Here is a 22,048-nt window from a genome sequence, read left to right as displayed (position 1 = left end):
GGTAGCTTAAGCTTATTTTTTTCATAAGCTCCAGCTTCTAGCCTTGTTTGATATACAAATATTTCAGAGCTTATGAAAAAAATAAGCTCTGAAAAAATAAGCTAGTTGAATTAGTTTTTAAAAATAAGTTAGGAAGCTTATGAAAGTAAAATTACACTATTAGCCCATAAATCATTATTTATCATTTATTTTTTGTTCTTTAAGTCATTTTATATACATAAGCTTCAGCTACTTTACCAAACAATTATAAAACATAAGCTCTAACTTCTAGCTAAAAAAATAAGTTACAACTTCCAGCTCCAACTCCAGCTCTAAGCTAGTTTCATCCAAACACACCGTGATACTAATTTCCCATTATTTAAAATTAGAACAACCATCAACTAACTATAAAGTTTCGCGCGCATCAATTAGGCTCTATTCGCGAACACCGCCATGGAAATAACGACAATGGCACAAGCAACACAATTACACGCACAGTTACTTAAAAACCCACAACAAAACCATTCACAAACCCTAACCAAGATCTTCAATTTCACTGCTTTATCACCATCCGGGAACCTCACATACGCACGCCACATTCTCAACTCAATTCAAACCTCATCATCAAATTCATATTTCCACAACACCATGATCCGAGCTTATTCGGACTCACCCGACCCGTTTCAATCCATATCCCTTTTCCTCACATGGCATAATAATTACATTGATGACCCATTTTCTCCATTACCTGATAGGTTCACTTACCCGTTTGTGTTTAAAGCTTGTTCGAAATTGAAGTTAAAAAGATTCGGTAGACAGTTACATGGGTTGGTACTCAAGTCCGGGCTTGGTCCGGATACTTATATTCAAAATGCTTTGATTAGTTACTACTCCAATTGCGACCAAATGGGGTGTGCACGTAAGGTGTTTGATAAAATGTCTGACAGAGATGTGGTTTCTTGGACATCGGTGATTAACGGGTTTGTGGAGAATAAACGGCACGTTGAGGCTTTACGGTTATTTGAGAAGATGGAAACGGAAGGGATTGAAGTAAATAACGTTACTGTTGTTTGGGTACTTAGAGCTTGTGCTGAGACTGGAGCGTTGAGCGTTGGCATGAAATTAAATGAGATTGTTAAAAATAGAGGGAGTAAGATGGAAATGAATGTTGTTACGGGTCTCATTGATATGTATTCGAAATGTGGGTGTATTGATAGTGCGATACGGATTTTTAACGAAGCGAGTGATAAAGATGTTTATGTATGGACCGCGATGATATCGGGCCTTGCAAGCCATGGGCGGTGTAAGGAAGCGATTGAGTTGTTTGAACGTATGGAGAGGTGTGATTTAAAGCCCGATGAGAAAACAATGACTGCTGTATTATCGGCATGTAGGAACATGGGCTGGATTAATGAAGGTTTATCGTATTTTGATAAAATCAAGAAAGTATATAAATTTAGACCGACAGTGCAGCATTACGGGTGTGTGGTTGACTTGCTTGCTCGATCTGGGCGACTAGATGATGCTGAAAAGTTTATCAAATCGATGCCTGTTGAGCCCGATTCTGTTTTGTGGAGATCTTTGATATGGGGTTGTAAAGTTCATGGGGATACTTATAGATTAGAACGTTTGATTAAACACGTTGAAGGTTTGGAGATGGATGATTATGATGACTGTGGAACTTATGTCCTTCTTGGTAATGTGTACGCGTCTAATGGGAAATGGAAGAACAAAGCGAATATGAGGAAGTTAATGAATAAAAAAGGGCTTGTGAAGCCATCGGGAAACAGTCGGATTGAAGTTAACGGTGTTATGTATGAATTTACAGCTGGAAGTACATGTCATGTTGAGGCGGGAAGTATTTATGAAAAATTGGATGAAATAGATGAGGTGTTAAAAGATAACGGTTATGATCCAAAATTATCGGAGGTGTTGCTTGAAATAGATGATGAAGAGAAAGCATCACAATTGCTTCATCATAGTGAGAAGCTTGCAGTCTCATTTGGGCTGATAAAAAGTGAGCCTGGGGCCACTATTCGGATTGTAAAGAATTTAAGATCTTGTGAAGATTGTCACTCTTTTATGAAACATGTTTCAAGGGTTTATAAACGAGAGATATTAGTTCGGGATCGTATACGTTTTCATCGTTTTAGGAATGGAGAGTGCTCATGTGGAGATTATTGGTGATAGGAACTATTAAAATAGACGAGAGAGGGTGAAACAAAGAGTTTTAAAGGTCAAACTATAGATTCAAAATGAACTCCAAAATCATGTTTTTCGTTAGAAAAATTGTATGATGCAGGTTGTATGTTGAAGTATTTTTTTGGCAATAATTGAAAATTGATTATTACATGACGTTGTGTTAAATTCTTAATTTCTTTGGCTGGATTACACATTCCTATGGTCTCATGGTTATAAGTTTATGGCTAATGCCTTTATTGTTAGTGAAGCACTTACAAAGCATGGTACTAATAGCTCATGATGGTACTACAGTAACAATTAGTACCAGAAAAGGTCCATATCTTATACACTTGCAACTACTGATTAATCTCATCTATTATGTACATTTTGCATATAAAATCAGAATATAGATTCCCAATTTTACATATAATCTGTTGGATTCTTTTTCTTGACTGAATTGTGATTGGGGCGATGCAATGATCACTTTGGTAATTGGGTTAATGCAATGATCGCTTCTGTGCAGCAGACTAATACAGATGATTTGTAACTCGTTTGAACACAGGAATAGGTCACAATGAACGTTGTTATGCTTCAGACGTGTATACTTGATCGTCCAGATGTACTCAAGAGGTGGTGCTAATTACTTTGATCTTTCAGCACAAAACTAGAGAGAAAGGTACGTACTTTCGTTATGCCCTTTATTCTCTGTTTAATAAATGATAATAAATGCGTAATGCCGTGACAAATATCAGAGAGTTGATTCTAGTCTCCTGAAACTTAGGTAACATCTAATAGTACTGCTTTCTGAAATCAATAAATATTTGCTCTTTACCCTTAAGAAGAAAGAATATACTTGGTTAATCCGTAGTATAATTGTTTTAATGAGCTATGAACTGTTTTTGAAAAGTGAAAATATGAATGGTTAATATTTAGTGAGAAATTAAGGTTAAGGGGGGCTCGGCTTTTTTATAAACCATAAAATCATAACAAATGAACGTTGTGGTCACATACTTTGAACGATAATACCAATTTCTTCTTGGTCTTCAACCAATTTCTTTCTCTTCTACTAGTTTTCAATAATAACAATGATATTTCTAACATTAAATCATCTCAAACTAATGCAACTTGCATTAAATTTATTGAATAGCAATGGCTAAACTTGGGTTGTTGAGGGTAGCTGAGCACCACCCAGTCCCCCCTTGTCTCCGCCACTGACTTTCAAACCGAACTTTTGCATATTGAGAGACTACTACATCATTTCTTTTCTAGTAATAGGTTAGTTGTTCCACTATCATAGTTCATGTCTACAATATATCTTGTTATATAATAAAAACAACGTAAATCAAAACCAAGTGGCTTAACCATTATCGTATTATTAAAAACTCTACTCGATTAGCAATTCTACCACCTTAGAATGACATTACCTACGAAAAGAGACCAAAAAGACTACTTTCTTCAATCCATCCCCTATTTGTGGAGCTTTTTGCAGATTTAATAAAACTTCATATGAGCTAAATTGTTATGTGAAGTTTTAACGTGATCCACTTTAGAAGGGTGGAATTATCTTTCCTTCTTTCTTGGGTTGAATAATCTTTCTTATTCGCTGTATATATACATATATGAACTTTATCTTAACCGGCATGAATTCAAGTATAATTTTTATCCTTTTGGCCTGTTAGGGTTGTAGTTATGCTTTTATGCCCACTACACTGCATTAGGTGACCAACGCATAAACATTAAATTTTTTGAGGCCACTTTGGTCCTTGTTGAAGTGCGTTGTTTTACACTCGAAGCAAATGCCACACACACCTAAAGTGACTGGGCCAACCAAACCCGACACGACCCATTTTCCTATATTTTCACGACTACTACACCAATCTGCTTTAAATCTGGGAACAAAGATGTTTATGTTTGGACCGCGATGATATCGGGCCTTGCAAGCCATGGGCGGTGTAAGGAAGCGATTGAGTTGTTTGAACGTATGGAGATGTGTGATTTAAAGCCCGATGAGAAGACAATGACTGCTGTATTATCGGCTTGTAGGAACATGGGCTGGATTGATGAAGGTTTATCGTATTTTGATAAAATCAAGAAAGTATATAAATTTAGACCGACAGTGCAGCATTACGGGTGTGTGGTTGACTTGCTTGCTCGAGCTGGACGACTAGATGATGCAGAAAAGTTTATCAAATTGATGCCTGTTGAGCCCGATGCTGTTTTGTGGAGATCTTTGATATGGGGTTGTAAAGTTCATGGGGATACTTATAGATTAGAACGTTTGATTAAACACGTTGAAGGTTTGGAGATAGATGATTATGATGACTGTGGAACTTATGTCCTTCTTGGTAATGTGTTGTTAGGATATTAGGACCCAAACAACACTAGTAATTCTACAAGACTACTAGCCGAGTAGTGATTCTATCAAGATCACTCAAACCCACTTAATGAACGAAAGATAATAAATGCGAAAAAGTAAGAACGACACAAGATATAACGTGGTTATATGCAATCGGTGTGATTGCTTTAGTCCACGGACCAACTAGAGAGTGTTTATTACTGAGAATATGTATTTGGTATGTTACAAATGCATACAATGAGTTCTATATATAGGAGAAAACAAGAACACCATGACAACTAGCTAGGAATCTTCATCATGACAAGTAATCATCTTGTTTACCAACTAGCCATGCTTTCCACCTTGTAATGGCATGATCACAGCCCTAATTTTAGGTGTAAAGTGATTAACTTTGCACCTAAAGTGAAAGGAGGCCAAAGCATGCTCGGATGTAAAGGTTGCAACTTGCCAACTTGCTGCCAGATACCAGATGCGCCGCATCTGATGTGTGATGCGCCGCATCACTTGCTTTTCACGTTCCAGATTCATGTACCAACACTCGATGCGCCGCATCGAGATGGTGATGCGCCGCATCTGACCCTGATGCGCCATATCAGCTCAATGCTCCGCATCAATAACTCTCGGACTATTTTGCTCTATGAATGCGCCGCATCCATGTCAAGATGCGCCGCATTTGACTGCTTCACGCTTCCCGAAATCTGCAAAATCCGTGCAAGTGTTGGAACAGCTTTTTTTCTTCTCGTTTTGTATAAATGTCTCCATAATCTAACAAATCTCCCACTTGGAGACTTTGAACAAAACTCCAATCATATCAATGAATTAACCAAGAACATTAAACCACCTTCGATTACCGCCAAATACCATTTGGGACACGCACGCTCAACACATTCTTCGGATGAGTAGACTTTCGATAAAAGGTCTTCAATACTACTTGTTAAACTTGTAACACCATTCACATCTCTAGCTGGGGTCTTCTCTCATCAATTCATGAGAAGACCAATTGAGGTAATGCAAAACCTCAATTTCTCCGTCGTAACCACCTTAGTAAACATATCGGCAGGATTCTTCTTACCAAGGATTTTCTCCAAGAATAAAGTGCCATCATTTATATGTTGTCGAATGAAATGATACCTTATCTTGATGTGTTTCGTTCGACTATGAAATACCGGATTCTTCCCAAGATGAACCGCACTTTGATTATCACAATACAAGACGCAATAGTCTTGTCTTTTACCCAACTCACCTAAGAAGTTCTTCAACCACACTAGCTCTTTAGAAGCTTCCGCAATAGCCATGTATTCGGCTTCGGTGGTTGACAAAGCAACACTCTTTTGCAATCGAGATAACCAACTAATCGCCGTCTTCCCCATTATGAAAACATAACCCGTAGTGCTTTTCCCCGAATCATCACATCCACCCAAATTAGCATCCGCATAACCTCTAAGTATGAGATTGTTTTTGGAGAAACACAATCCCATATTAGAAGTACCTTTCAAATAACGAAGCAACCATTTGACCGCTTCCCAATGCTCTTTTCCCGGATTAGACATATAACGACTTACAACTCCCACTGCTTGAGCAATATCGGGTCTTGTACAAACCATGGCATACATAATACTACCCACGGCCGATGCATATGGAACCTTTTCCATATCCTTCTTGTCTCTTTCCGTCTTTGGTGATTGACTTTTCGATAACTTTAAGGTGCTTCCCAAAGGCATAGAACGGGCCTTTGAATCTTCCATGTTGAACCTCTCTACTACTTTCTCAATATATTTGGATTGAGACAAGTATAGAGTACCCTTCAAACGATCACGCACAATACTCATGCCAAGTATTTGCCTAGCACCGCCAAGATCTTTCATCTCGAATTCTCGAGAAAGTAATCCCTTCAACTTGTTAATTTCGGACATGTTTGAACCTGCAAGTAACATGTCATCAACATACAACAATAAGATTATGTAAGAAGACTTGAATTTCTTCAAGTAGCAACAGTGATCCGCTTCACATCTTAAGAAACCAATCTTCTTCATAAACTCGTCAAACTTCAAGTACCATTGCCGAGGTGCTTGCTTCAACCCATACAAACTTTTCTTTAGCTTACAAACCCACTTCTCTTTACCCTTTACCTCAAAGCCCTCGGGTTGCCTCATGTAGATCTCTTCAACAAGATCACCATGTAAGAATGCAGTTTTTACATCTAGTTGCTCAAGATGTAAGTCTTCGGATGCAACCATAGAAAGTACCAAACGGATAGTAGTCATTTTAACTACCGGTGAAAATATCTCTTTGTAGTCAACCCCTTCCTTTTGTTGAAAGCCTTTGACTACCAAACGAGCCTTGTACCTTTTCTTGCCATCCATCTCATTCTTGATTCTATATACCCATTTGCTTTGCAATGCCCTTTTATCATGAGGTAACTTCACTAGTGACCAAGTCTTGTTCTTCTCAAGTGATCCCATCTCTTCTTTCATGGCAAGTTCCCATTGTATGGATTCTTTTGTTTTTCTTGCCTCAAAGTAACTTTCGGGTTCACCATTCTCGGTATAGAGCAAGTAGTTTGCTGATGGAGAATACCTAGGATTAGGTTTGGGCACTCTAGTCGAGCGTCTTGGTGTAGGAGTAACCGGAATGGTTGGACTGGTTTCATTTGTGTCCTCCTCATCACTAGAACTCGCACTATGTTCGGAGTCATCACCGCTTTCCGAATCATCCCCATCATTAGCATTTTCCGACGCCTCACCGTTATTCGGCAATTCATTGTTTCCCAAACTCCCACTAGAACCTGCAAGATCATCAATAGAAACATCGTCAAAAGTAACTTGACTCGGTTTAGGACTCCCCGTTTCCGGTTTGCCATAGACCGAATCTTCATCAAAAGTAACATCTCGCGAACGAATTACTTTTCTAGCTTCGTTGTCCCAACAACGATAGCCCATTTCATCCGACCCGTAGCCTATGAAAATACACTTCTTTGACTTAGCTTCAAGCTTGTCTTTATCCGCATCTTTGGTCTTCACATATGCACTACACCCAAAGATCCTAAGGTGACCATAACTCACCTTCTTGCCTTGCCATTCTTCCTCGGGAATTCGGAAACCCAACGGTGTTGAGGGTCCCCTATTTATCAAATAAGCCTCCGTGTTAACCGCATCTGCCCAAAACATTTTAGGCAAACCGGCATGTAGTCTCATACTCTTAGCCTTTCATTTAACGTACGATTCATACGTTCGGCGACCCCATTGTGTTGCGGTGTCTCCGGTACCGTTTTCAACATTCTAATACCGAGCTTTGCACAATGGTCTTTAAACTCAAGACTACCATATTCCCCTCCATTATCCGACTTCAAGCTCTTGACTTTCAAGTTAGTTTCATTTTCTACCATAGCTTTCCACTTCACAAAAGTATTAAATACATCGGATTTAGCTTTAAGAAAATAAACCCATACCTTTCGAGTGGAGTCGTCAATGAAGGTGACATAATAGCGAGAACCTCCATGTGATTCTACATTGGTTAGACCAAACACATCCGTATGAACGAGCTCCAATTTCTCCAACTTAGGTGCATTCCCTGATTTCCCAAAGGTCACCTTCTTTTGCTTCCCATATACACATGGTTCGCAAAACCCAAGTTCTACCTTTTTCAAATCCGGAATTCTCCCACTCGAAACAAGCATCTTCATACCCTTCTCACTCATATGCCCGAGTCTTCGGTGCCATAGAGTTGATTCGGACTCAACATTAACCGTAGCAACCACCGTGTCTTCATCAAACACTTCAACCATATAAAGTGTTCCCCTTTTATGTCCACGAGCCACAATACTACTACCCTTAACCGCCTTCCATTGGCGGTTTTCAAAAGTAACTGCGTTACCTTCATCATCTAATTGACCAACCAAAATAAGTTTCCTTTTCAATTTAGGAATGTACCTTACGTTCTTCAAAGTCCAATTAGAACCAAGAGTAGTCTTCAAAACAACATCTCCAATGCCCTCTATGTTGAGTTGCTTGTTGTCCGCCAATCTCACATTGCCTTGATATGAACGAAAATTCTTCATCATGCTTTTGATATGAGTAGCATGAAACGAAGCTCCCGAATCCAAGATCCAAGACTCCATAGAATTTTCAACACTACACAAAAGTGCATCATCACTTTCCCCTTCGGCCAAGTTTACACCTTTCGTGGAACCATTTTTGCAATTCCTTTGAAAGTGCCCTTTTTGATTGCAACCCCAACAAGTAACTTCACTTCTATCTTTCGATGGATGCCTCTTCTTAGACTTCTTCCTACCCTTCTTCTCACCGCGTTCAAATTTTCTACCACGGTTGTCGGTACTTAACAAAGAACCGGATGTCGATTCTCCCGAGTTTCTTCTACGAGTATGTTCACCAAGAATCAAATCCCTTATAGCTTCAAACGCTAGCTTAGTAGTTCCCGTAGAGCTACTAACCGCGGTAACCGTACCCGACCAACTTTCCGGTAATGATGAAAGCAAGATAAGTGCTTTTAGTTCATCATCAAACTTAATCTCTACCGATTCAAGTCTTGAAACGATATTATTAAATTCATTGATATGATCCGTTGCACTCGTACCTTCCTTCATCTTAGTATTAAACAATTGACGCATGAGAAATACCTTATTTGCAGCTGTAGGTTTCTCATACATGTTAGAGAGTGCTTTCAAGCAAGCAAACGTCGTCTTCTCATTCACAACGTTGTATGCAACGTTCTTAGCAAGTGAAAGACGAATAGCACCCAAAGCTTGACGATCTAAAAGCGTCCAATCGGCATCGTCCATGCTTTCGGGCTTGGTCTCTAACAAGGGTTGGTGTAACTTATTTTGATACAAGTAATCTTCAATTTGCATCTTCCAAAAGCCAAAGTCTCTCCCATCGAATCGGTCGATTCTAAACTTCCCATCTTCCGCCATCGTTCCCTTAACGAAACCTTGTGCTCTAGATACCAGTTGTTAGGATATTAGGACCCAAACAACACTAGTAATTCTACAAGACTACTAGCCGAGTAGTGATTCTATCAAGATCACTCAAACCCACTTAATGAACGAAAGATAATAAATGCGAAAAAGTAAGAACGACACAAGATATAACGTGGTTATATGCAATCGGTGTGATTGCTTTAGTCCACGGACCAACTAGAGAGTGTTTATTACTGAGAATCTGTATTTGGTATGTTACAAATGCATACAATGAGTTCTATATATAGGAGAAAACAAGAACACCATGACAACTAGCTAGGAATCTTCATCATGACAAGTAATCATCTTGTTTACCAACTAGCCATGCTTTCCACCTTGTAATGGCATGATCACAGCCCTAATTTTAGGTGTAAAGTGATTAACTTTGCACCTAAAGTGAAAGGAGGCCAAAGCATGCTCGGATGTAAAGGTTGCAACTTGCCAACTTGCTGCCAGACACCAGATGCGCCGCATCTGATGTGTGATGCGCCGCATCACTTGCTTTTCACGTTCCAGATTCATGTACCAACACTCGATGCGCCGCATCGAGATGGTGATGCGCCGCATCTGACCCCTGATGCGCCATATCAGCTCAATGCTCCGCATCAATAACTCTCGGACTATTTTGCTCTATGAATGCGCCGCATCCATGTCAAGATGCGCCGCATTTGACTGCTTCACGCTTCCCGAAATCTGCAAAATCCGTGCAAGTGTTGGAACAGCTTTTTTTCTTCTCGTTTTGTATAAATGTCTCCATAATCTAACAAATCTCCCACTTGGAGACTTTGAACAAAACTCCAATCATATCAATGAATTAACCAAGAACATTAAACCTATCTTAGACTTTGAGTTCGAGGCTAAGACTTTGGAAATATGTTAATATATGTAAATAAGACTTCCAGTATTTTTTTCATGATTTTAGACAAAGTGGAAGTATTTTATCAAAAATCATATATTGGGTGGGTGCCGGGATTCTTCCAAATCTGTCCACCGGCACAAAAAGAAGGTAAAAATCTAAATATTAATACATGGGCTGAACTTTTCGAATTGTTTTTGAAAAATTAACTTCTTAAGGAATCCATAGCAATTTGATTCACTTTAAACGGAGTTGTAATGAATATTTGGCGAGCTAAACAAAATCTGCTAAAATTAACGTTGTATGGACGAAATTTATATTGTAAAAACTATATTAACCATATCCTTGCTAACTTTTCCTATATCCTATATATATTTGGACATGTTATCATTAGTATAACAAAATATTATAATCTTAGTTAATTCCGAGATTGTATATATATATATATATAATAATCTTGGTACATTCCATGACAATAAGTATACAATACATTTTGATAAATCCTAAAATAATAAGTATACAATACGTTTTGATAAATTCTAAGACAATACGTATACAATATGTCTCTGGGTTGATGCAAAGACAATACGTATACAATACGTCGTGGGGTAATTCTAAGATTATATATACCGATTATTGGACTGTTGGACATTTCAGACTATTTTGGACTACTAACAAAGGACTACTAACATAAAAATGTTAAAAATTAATATATAAGTATTCTATGAACTTGTTTTATTTTATTCACATGTCGTATTATTATCTGAATCATTATTATTGTTATAGGTTCGTGAATCCAAGGACGACGACCATATTTTTAATAAGCTGAAAACTTATTATTAATATACTTTTACTACCGTGAGTATATAGTCCCATTTTTAAACTCTAAAAATATTTTGGGATGAGAATACATGCATTTTATGTTTTACGCCATGGACACAAGTACTTAAAATATATTCTACGTTGAGTTGTACCACCTTGCATATCTTCCCTAATAGCTTGGTAACTAATATTTACATGTTGTAAGAACATGTAAGCGTGAATCCTATTGATAGATCTATCGGGTTTGACAACCCCAATCGGGCTAGTCGCTCTAGTATCGTAAACGGTTGTATAGTACTACATTTTTACTACACTTGGTACAGTGTAGGTAGATTTCATAATAAAGGGAATATGTTACATTAATGGTTAAGTATGGTTACCGAAGTGCTCAACAACTTATAGAATACTTTTATACACTTGTGAGTGTACATATATTTATAACTATGAAATCTTGTGGTCTATATTTATATCGATGCTAAACCTATATCTCTCACCAACCTTTGTGTTGACTGTTTAAGCATGTTTATTCTCAGGTCCTTAAGAAAGTCTTCCGCTGTTGCATTATCTGAGCAAGCTGTGCATGAAGTCTCATGCTTTTGTTTAAATAAAGTGTTGCATTCAATAAAACCTTTGTCATGTATTATATTCGACTATTATGTCACGTGTGTAGTATTTGGAAACCGATGTATTTTGGGGATTATTTTTTTAAATAATCGCCCACTTATTTAAAACATGCATTATGTATAATAATGGTGTACTTTTTAAGAAACGAATGCAATATTTTCTAAAACGTATCATATAGAGGTCAAATACCTCGCTATGGGACCAATGAATAACGTACTGCGTTTATAGTAATATGGACGGGTCGTTTCACACGCCTCCTATCACGCTGCCACGCCTCCTATCGTGTCGCCACGCCTATTATTGTGTCGTCACGCCTCTTATTGTCTAGTTACGCCTCTTATTTTCTCCTCACGCCTCCCATTGTTTCGCCAGTGTTCCTATTCTCGTATTGAGTCGTCACACATCCTATTATGTCGTAACGTCTTCTATTATGTCGTCACACCTCCAATTGGGTCATTACGCCTCCTATTGGGTATTTGGGTCATTAATCCTCCTACTGTGTCGTCACACCTCCTATTCTCTTATTGTGTCATCACGCTTCCTATAGAGTCGTTAAGCCTCCTATTGGGTAGTCACGAATCATGTTGGGTCGTCACGCCTCCTATTGCATCGTCACACAACCTATTTGGTCGTCACGCCACCTATCGGGCGGTCACGATTCCTATCGGGCTGTCACACCTACTATCGCGCCGTCGCGCCACCTGTTGTGTCGTCAGGTCTCTTATTGTCTCGTGACGCTTCTTATTGTCTAGTCACGCCTCCCATTTTTTCGCCACACCTCCTATTATCTTATTGAGTCGTCACACATCCTATTATGTCGTAACGTCTTCTATTATGTCATCACGCCTCCAATTGGGTCACTACGCCTCCTATCGGGTCATCACGCCTCTTATTGTGTCGTCACACCTCCTATTCTTTTATTGTGTCGTCACGCCTGCTATAGAGTCGTCAAACCTCCTGTTGAGTCATCACGCCTCCTATCGCGTTGCCACGCCTCCTTTCGCGCCGCCACGCCTCCTTTCACGCCGCCACGCCTCCTATGGTGTCCTCAAGCCTCCTATCGCGTCGTCACGACTCTTATCGTCCTCCTATCGCGCCGTCACGCCTCCTATCGCTGGTCACGCCTCCTATCGTGCTCCTATCGTGCCGCCACGCCTCCTATCGCGTCGTCACGCCTCCTATCGCGTCGTCACTCCTCCTATTACGCCGTCACGCCTCCTATCGCGCCGTCAAGCCTCCTATCGCGCGGTCACTCCTCCTATCGCGTCGCTACGCCTCCTATCGCGCCCTTACGCCTCCTATCGCGCCCTCACACCTCCTATCGTGTCGTCACGCCTCCTATCCCGCAGTCATGCCTCCTATCCTGTAGTGACGCCCCCTATCGCTCCCTCACGCCTCCTATTTGGTCGTCACACCTCTTATTGGGTCGTCACGCCTCCTATTGCGCTGTTACGCCTCCTATTGCGCCACCACATTTCCTATTGCGCTCTCACGCCTCCTATTGCGCCCTCACGCCTCCTATTGCGCCGCAACGCCTCCTATTGCGCTGCAACGCCTCCTATTGCATCGTAACGCCACCTATTAAGTTTCCACGCCTCCTATCACGTCGTCACGCCTCCTATCGCGTCGCCACGCATCCTATCGCGTCGCCACGCCTCCTATCGTGTCACTACGCCTCCTATCACGCTCCTATCGCGGCGTAACGCCTCCTATCGCGCCGTCACGCCTCGTATCTCGCCGTCACGCCTCCTATCGCGCCGTCACGCCTCATGTCGCACCGTCACGACTCATGTCGCGCTGTCACGCCTCCTGTCGCGCCGTCACGCCTCATATCGCGTCGCCACACCTCATATCGCGTCGTCCTTTTAGGGTTTGTAATCTAATTTAGGGTTTCTTCGAAGCGGAAAACAAATAGGTGGATCATGAACCCATATACGATAATGATGTAATTAGAGAAAAGAGTTGGATAATAATAGTAAAACTCCCATTCATTAGTAGATTAATTATAAGAAAACCCAAGAATTTGAATAACAATTTTAGTATTAAACCTTTTAGGGTTTGTAATCTAATTTAGGGTTTCTAATTCGGAGCTGAAAACAAATAGGTGGATCAAGAACCAATATAGGACGAAAAATGATGTAATTATATAAAAGGGTTTGGATAATTAGCGGCGTACTTTAATAAGTTGTGTAGCTTTTTATATGAGAATTTATTTATTTTTTGTTTCATATGAAAAGATGAAGAATGAAGATCATATAGGTTTTGTAGAGAGGGATTCGATAGTTTGAGACGAGAAAATATGAGATAGTCGAACAAGAGGTGGTGACTTTGTGTGGGTCAATGACTCAATGGTATTTGTTTGGGGTTTTGTAACGTATCTATAGGGTTCCTGAAGTATCCTTTTGTGAGATTCTAACGGCTTTCGAAAAATGCGTAAAATGGTAATTTACTTGTAGAGGGTCAGGATTATTGGGCTTAACAAATCATCTGACAAGTCATGTGTTTGGGCTGGGCTGGGAGACGGCATGATTTGAGTTAAATAATTGAGTATTTATGTGTTTTGAGTATTTGGATTTTAGAGTGCAAAACTTGGAAGATGATGATAATAAGATGTATTAGGCTTTTTCATAAAATTTGGTTCAATTGACAATTGACCATGTATACTACTCGTAAAAGGTCGGTGTTAATGGTAATTTCGCTTTCCTTAGCATTACGTGATAAATAATCTATTTTAATATTTTTTATATATATTTATGTTTCTTTAGTTTATTAAGATATAGATATACGTGAAACCGTTCCCGATTTCCCCCTTGTATTAACCAAAAGGACAGGACTATGACTAGCCAATACTAGTATGCATAGATGGAAAAGAGCGAGGATTGTCTTGTTATAATAAGCTATTCATCTCGTTAAATATATACAATTTATATAGCGTGTAACTAGATTTGATATATTTACTTGTTGTGGATGAATAGAGAAAATTAATCTTTAATAACATACTAAATACCTCATATTTCTTATACTGCATTGTTATTGTTGTTTATTAGTTTGTATGTATTTATGTATATGTATGTAGTTTACATAGTCCATCTCAGATGTATATAGCACGTAGGGTTAAGCCTATTTTTATTGTATATATTGACGTTAATGTAAATATATACGACATAAATGAGTTTAATTCTACGAGTTATGTACATTTGAGATGGGTTGACGGGCTAAGTAAACTATATACATATACATAAATACATACAGACTAATATTGTTGTAGTAGTATAGTAATATATTTTGAGTGGTACGAAAAAATGTCAAATATGAATATGTTTGATTACTTCAGACGAATCTACTAAAGTGCATTTGACCTACTGGTATTCAAATAACTCATCAAGCTTATGGTTGCGAGTTCAAGTCATGTGTTGAAATATCCATGATATGAGTCTAACGTTGGGAAAAAAAAGATACATATGAGTAGAATACGTTATCCGGAAATTATGGGCTATCAAGGGGTTATCAAATAGAGAAAATACTACTCCTATAATATATTGCATACTAAGAGTGTGTTTGGCGACGCAGCTTCTAGGAGCTTGTGGTAGCTTAAGCTTATTTTTTTCATAAGCTCCAGCTTCTAGCCTTGTTTGATATACAAATATTTCAGAGCTTATGAAAAAAATAAGCTCTGAAAAAATAAGCTAGTTGAATTAGTTTTTAAAAATAAGTTAGGAAGCTTATGAAAGTAAAATTACACTATTAGCCCCTAAATCATTATTTATCATTTATTTTTTGTTCTTTAAGTCATTTTATATACATAAGCTTCAGCTACTTTACCAAACAATTATAAAATATAAGCTCTAACTTCTAGCTAAAAAAATAAGTTACAACTTCCAGCTCCAACTCCAGCTCTAAGCTAGTTTCATCCAAACACACCGTGATACTAATTTCCCATTATTTAAAATTAGAACAACCATCAACTAACTATAAAGTTTCGCGCGCATCAATTAGGCTCTATTCGCGAACACCGCCATGGAAATAACGACAATGGCACAAGCAACACAATTACACGCACAGTTACTTAAAAACCCACAACAAAACCATTCACAAACCCTAACCAAGATCTTCAATTTCACTGCTTTATCACCATCCGGGAACCTCACATACGCACGCCACATTCTCAACTCAATTCAAACCTCATCATCAAATTCATATTTCCACAACACCATGATCCGAGCTTATTCGGACTCACCCGACCCGTTTCAATCCATATCCCTTTTCCTCACATGGCATAATAATTACATTGATGACCCATTTTCTCCATTACCTGATAGGTTCACTTACCCGTTTGTGTTTAAAGCTTGTTCGAAATTGAAGTTAAAAAGATTCGGTAGACAGTTACATGGGTTGGTACTCAAGTCCGGGCTTGGTCCGGATACTTATATTCAAAATGCTTTGATTAGTTACTACTCCAATTGCGACCAAATGGGGTGTGCACGTAAGGTGTTTGATAAAATGTCTGACAGAGATGTGGTTTCTTGGACATCGGTGATTAACGGGTTTGTGGAGAATAAACGGCACGTTGAGGCTTTACGGTTATTTGAGAAGATGGAAACGGAAGGGATTGAAGTAAATAACGTTACTGTTGTTTGGGTACTTAGAGCTTGTGCTGAGACTGGAGCGTTGAGCGTTGGCATGAAATTAAATGAGATTGTTAAAAATAGAGGGAGTAAGATGGAAATGAATGTTGTTACGGGTCTCATTGATATGTATTCGAAATGTGGGTGTATTGATAGTGCGATACGGATTTTTAACGAAGCGAGTGATAAAGATGTTTATGTATGGACCGCGATGATATCGGGCCTTGCAAGCCATGGGCGGTGTAAGGAAGCGATTGAGTTGTTTGAACGTATGGAGAGGTGTGATTTAAAGCCCGATGAGAAAACAATGACTGCTGTATTATCGGCATGTAGGAACATGGGCTGGATTAATGAAGGTTTATCGTATTTTGATAAAATCAAGAAAGTATATAAATTTAGACCGACAGTGCAGCATTACGGGTGTGTGGTTGACTTGCTTGCTCGATCTGGGCGACTAGATGATGCTGAAAAGTTTATCAAATCGATGCCTGTTGAGCCCGATTCTGTTTTGTGGAGATCTTTGATATGGGGTTGTAAAGTTCATGGGGATACTTATAGATTAGAACGTTTGATTAAACACGTTGAAGGTTTGGAGATGGATGATTATGATGACTGTGGAACTTATGTCCTTCTTGGTAATGTGTACGCGTCTAATGGGAAATGGAAGAACAAAGCGAATATGAGGAAGTTAATGAATAAAAAAGGGCTTGTGAAGCCATCGGGAAACAGTCGGATTGAAGTTAACGGTGTTATGTATGAATTTACAGCTGGAAGTACATGTCATGTTGAGGCGGGAAGTATTTATGAAAAATTGGATGAAATAGATGAGGTGTTAAAAGATAACGGTTATGATCCAAAATTATCGGAGGTGTTGCTTGAAATAGATGATGAAGAGAAAGCATCACAATTGCTTCATCATAGTGAGAAGCTTGCAGTCTCATTTGGGCTGATAAAAAGTGAGCCTGGGGCCACTATTCGGATTGTAAAGAATTTAAGATCTTGTGAAGATTGTCACTCTTTTATGAAACATGTTTCAAGGGTTTATAAACGAGAGATATTAGTTCGGGATCGTATACGTTTTCATCGTTTTAGGAATGGAGAGTGCTCATGTGGAGATTATTGGTGATAGGAACTATTAAAATAGACGAGAGAGGGTGAAACAAAGAGTTTTAAAGGTCAAACTATAGATTCAAAATGAACTCCAAAATCATGTTTTTCGTTAGAAAAATTGTATGATGCAGGTTGTATGTTGAAGTATTTTTTTGGCAATAATTGAAAATTGATTATTACATGACGTTGTGTTAAATTCTTAATTTCTTTGGCTGGATTACACATTCCTATGGTCTCATGGTTATAAGTTTATGGCTAATGCCTTTATTGTTAGTGAAGCACTTACAAAGCATGGTACTAATAGCTCATGATGGTACTACAGTAACAATTAGTACCAGAAAAGGTCCATATCTTATACACTTGCAACTACTGATTAATCTCATCTATTATGTACATTTTGCATATAAAATCAGAATATAGATTCCCAATTTTACATATAATCTGTTGGATTCTTTTTCTTGACTGAATTGTGATTGGGGCGATGCAATGATCACTTTGGTAATTGGGTTAATGCAATGATCGCTTCTGTGCAGCAGACTAATACAGATGATTTGTAACTCGTTTGAACACAGGAATAGGTCACAATGAACGTTGTTATGCTTCAGACGTGTATACTTGATCGTCCAGATGTACTCAAGAGGTGGTGCTAATTACTTTGATCTTTCAGCACAAAACTAGAGAGAAAGGTACGTACTTTCGTTATGCCCTTTATTCTCTGTTTAATAAATGATAATAAATGCGTAATGCCGTGACAAATATCAGAGAGTTGATTCTAGTCTCCTGAAACTTAGGTAACATCTAATAGTACTGCTTTCTGAAATCAATAAATATTTGCTCTTTACCCTTAAGAAGAAAGAATATACTTGGTTAATCCGTAGTATAATTGTTTTAATGAGCTATGAACTGTTTTTGAAAAGTGAAAATATGAATGGTTAATATTTAGTGAGAAATTAAGGTTAAGGGGGGCTCGGCTTTTTTATAAACCATAAAATCATAACAAATGAACGTTGTGGTCACATACTTTGAACGATAATACCAATTTCTTCTTGGTCTTCAACCAATTTCTTTCTCTTCTACTAGTTTTCAATAATAACAATGATATTTCTAACATTAAATCATCTCAAACTAATGCAACTTGCATTAAATTTATTGAATAGCAATGGCTAAACTTGGGTTGTTGAGGGTAGCTGAGCACCACCCAGTCCCCCCTTGTCTCCGCCACTGACTTTCAAACCGAACTTTTGCATATTGAGAGACTACTACATCATTTCTTTTCTAGTAATAGGTTAGTTGTTCCACTATCATAGTTCATGTCTACAATATATCTTGTTATATAATAAAAACAACGTAAATCAAAACCAAGTGGCTTAACCATTATCGTATTATTAAAAACTCTACTCGATTAGCAATTCTACCACCTTAGAATGACATTACCTACGAAAAGAGACCAAAAAGACTACTTTCTTCAATCCATCCCCTATTTGTGGAGCTTTTTGCAGATTTAATAAAACTTCCTATGAGCTAAATTGTTATGTGAAGTTTTAACGTGATCCACTTTAGAAGGGTGGAATTATCTTTCCTTCTTTCTTGGGTTGAATAATCTTTCTTATTCGCTGTATATATACATATATGAACTTTATCTTAACCGGCATGAATTCAAGTATAATTTTTATCCTTTTGGCCTGTTAGGGTTGTAGTTATGCTTTTATGCCCACTACACTGCATTAGGTGACCAACGCATAAACATTAAATTTTTTGAGGCCACTTTGGCCCTTGTTGAAGTGCGTTGTTTTACACTCGAAGCAAATGCCACACACACCTAAAGTGACTGGGCCAACCAAACCCGACACGACCCATTTTCCTATATTTTCACGACTACTACACCAATCTGCTTTAAATCTGGGAACAAAGATGTTTATGTTTGGACCGCGATGATATCGGGCCTTGCAAGCCATGGGCGGTGTAAGGAAGCGATTGAGTTGTTTGAACGTATGGAGAGGTGTGATTTAAAGCCCGATGAGAAGACAATGACTGCTGTATTATCGGCTTGTAGGAACATGGGCTGGATTGATGAAGGTTTATCGTATTTTGATAAAATCAAGAAAGTATATAAATTTAGACCGACAGTGCAGCATTACGGGTGTGTGGTTGACTTGCTTGCTCGAGCTGGACGACTAGATGATGCAGAAAAGTTTATCAAATTGATGCCTGTTGAGCCCGATGCTGTTTTGTGGAGATCTTTGATATGGGGTTGTAAAGTTCATGGGGATACTTATAGATTAGAACGTTTGATTAAACACGTTGAAGGTTTGGAGATAGATGATTATGATGACTGTGGAACTTATGTCCTTCTTGGTAATGTGTTGTTAGGATATTAGGACCCAAACAACACTAGTAATTCTACAAGACTACTAGCCGAGTAGTGATTCTATCAAGATCACTCAAACCCACTTAATGAACGAAAGATAATAAATGCGAAAAAGTAAGAACGACACAAGATATAACGTGGTTATATGCAATCGGTGTGATTGCTTTAGTCCACGGACCAACTAGAGAGTGTTTATTACTGAGAATATGTATTTGGTATGTTACAAATGCATACAATGAGTTCTATATATAGGAGAAAACAAGAACACCATGACAACTAGCTAGGAATCTTCATCATGACAAGTAATCATCTTGTTTACCAACTAGCCATGCTTTCCACCTTGTAATGGCATGATCACAGCCCTAATTTTAGGTGTAAAGTGATTAACTTTGCACCTAAAGTGAAAGGAGGCCAAAGCATGCTCGGATGTAAAGGTTGCAACTTGCCAACTTGCTGCCAGATACCAGATGCGCCGCATCTGATGTGTGATGCGCCGCATCACTTGCTTTTCACGTTCCAGATTCATGTACCAACACTCGATGCGCCGCATCGAGATGGTGATGCGCCGCATCTGACCCCTGATGCGCCATATCAGCTCAATGCTCCGCATCAATAACTCTCGGACTATTTTGCTCTATGAATGCGCCGCATCCATGTCAAGATGCGCCGCATTTGACTGCTTCACGCTTCCCGAAATCTGCAAAATCCGTGCAAGTGTTGGAACAGCTTTTTTTCTTCTCGTTTTGTATAAATGTCTCCATAATCTAACAAATCTCCCACTTGGAGACTTTGAACAAAACTCCAATCATATCAATGAATTAACCAAGAACATTAAACCACCTTCGATTACCGCCAAATACCATTTGGGACACGCACGCTCAACACATTCTTCGGATGAGTAGACTTTCGATAAAAGGTCTTCAATACTACTTGTTAAACTTGTAACACCATTCACATCTCTAGCTGGGGTCTTCTCTCATCAATTCATGAGAAGACCAATTGAGGTAATGCAAAACCTCAATTTCTCCGTCGTAACCACCTTAGTAAACATATCGGCAGGATTCTTCTTACCAAGGATTTTCTCCAAGAATAAAGTGCCATCATTTATATGTTGTCGAATGAAATGATACCTTATCTTGATGTGTTTCGTTCGACTATGAAATACCCGATTCTTCCCAAGATGAACCGCACTTTGATTATCACAATACAAGACGCAATAGTCTTGTCTTTTACCCAACTCACCTAAGAAGTTCTTCAACCACACTAGCTCTTTAGAAGCTTCCGCAATAGCCATGTATTCGGCTTCGGTGGTTGACAAAGCAACACTCTTTTGCAATCGAGATAACCAACTAATCGCCGTCTTCCCCATTATGAAAACATAACCCGTAGTGCTTTTCCCCGAATCATCACATCCACCCAAATTAGCATCCGCATAACCTCTAAGTATGAGATTGTTTTTGGAGAAACACAATCCCATATTAGAAGTACCTTTCAAATAACGAAGCAACCATTTGACCGCTTCCCAATGCTCTTTTCCCGGATTAGACATATAACGACTTACAACTCCCACTGCTTGAGCAATATCGGGTCTTGTACAAACCATGGCATACATAATACTACCCACGGCCGATGCATATGGAACCTTTTCCATATCCTTCTTGTCTCTTTCCGTCTTTGGTGATTGACTTTTCGATAACTTTAAGGTGCTTCCCAAAGGCATAGAACGGGCCTTTGAATCTTCCATGTTGAACCTCTCTACTACTTTCTCAATATATTTGGATTGAGACAAGTATAGAGTACCCTTCAAACGATCACGCACAATACTCATGCCAAGTATTTGCCTAGCACCGCCAAGATCTTTCATCTCGAATTCTCGAGAAAGTAATCCCTTCAACTTGTTAATTTCGGACATGTTTGAACCTGCAAGTAACATGTCATCAACATACAACAATAAGATTATGTAAGAAGACTTGAATTTCTTCAAGTAGCAACAGTGATCCGCTTCACATCTTAAGAAACCAATCTTCTTCATAAACTCGTCAAACTTCAAGTACCATTGCCGAGGTGCTTGCTTCAACCCATACAAACTTTTCTTTAGCTTACAAACCCACTTCTCTTTACCCTTTACCTCAAAGCCCTCGGGTTGCCTCAT

General features: G+C 38.8%; 4 protein-coding genes across 4 annotated transcripts; all 4 read left to right on the top strand.

Moving 5' to 3' along the window:
- Positions 1–432: 432 nt before the first annotated feature.
- On the top strand, positions 433–2,212 carry LOC139898256 (pentatricopeptide repeat-containing protein At4g21065-like). Its single transcript, XM_071881018.1, has one exon. The coding sequence runs from the start codon at positions 433–435 to the stop codon at positions 2,164–2,166; it is 1,734 nt and encodes a 577-aa protein (XP_071737119.1). The 3' UTR covers positions 2,167–2,212.
- Positions 2,213–4,081: 1,869 nt separating this feature from the next.
- Positions 4,082–4,528, top strand: LOC139854151 (pentatricopeptide repeat-containing protein At5g43790-like). Its single transcript, XM_071843474.1, has one exon. The coding sequence runs from the start codon at positions 4,082–4,084 to the stop codon at positions 4,526–4,528; it is 447 nt and encodes a 148-aa protein (XP_071699575.1).
- An 11,282-nt stretch (positions 4,529–15,810) lies between these two features.
- Positions 15,811–17,590, top strand: LOC139898171 (pentatricopeptide repeat-containing protein At4g21065-like). The gene has a single exon (XM_071880922.1). The coding sequence runs from the start codon at positions 15,811–15,813 to the stop codon at positions 17,542–17,544; it is 1,734 nt and encodes a 577-aa protein (XP_071737023.1). The 3' UTR covers positions 17,545–17,590.
- A 1,869-nt stretch (positions 17,591–19,459) lies between these two features.
- On the top strand, positions 19,460–19,906 carry LOC139854141 (pentatricopeptide repeat-containing protein At5g43790-like). The gene has a single exon (XM_071843465.1). It carries the CDS (start codon positions 19,460–19,462, stop codon positions 19,904–19,906), a length of 447 nt encoding a protein of 148 aa, XP_071699566.1.
- Positions 19,907–22,048: the final 2,142 nt, after the last annotated feature.

The sequence above is a fragment of the Rutidosis leptorrhynchoides genome, chromosome 1 (genome assembly GCF_046630445.1).
Source record: "Rutidosis leptorrhynchoides isolate AG116_Rl617_1_P2 chromosome 1, CSIRO_AGI_Rlap_v1, whole genome shotgun sequence".
Taxonomy (NCBI): domain Eukaryota; kingdom Viridiplantae; phylum Streptophyta; class Magnoliopsida; order Asterales; family Asteraceae; genus Rutidosis; species Rutidosis leptorrhynchoides.
The sequence above is the reverse complement of the archived record's forward strand: the minus strand, read 5'-3'. Positions and strand labels throughout refer to the sequence as shown.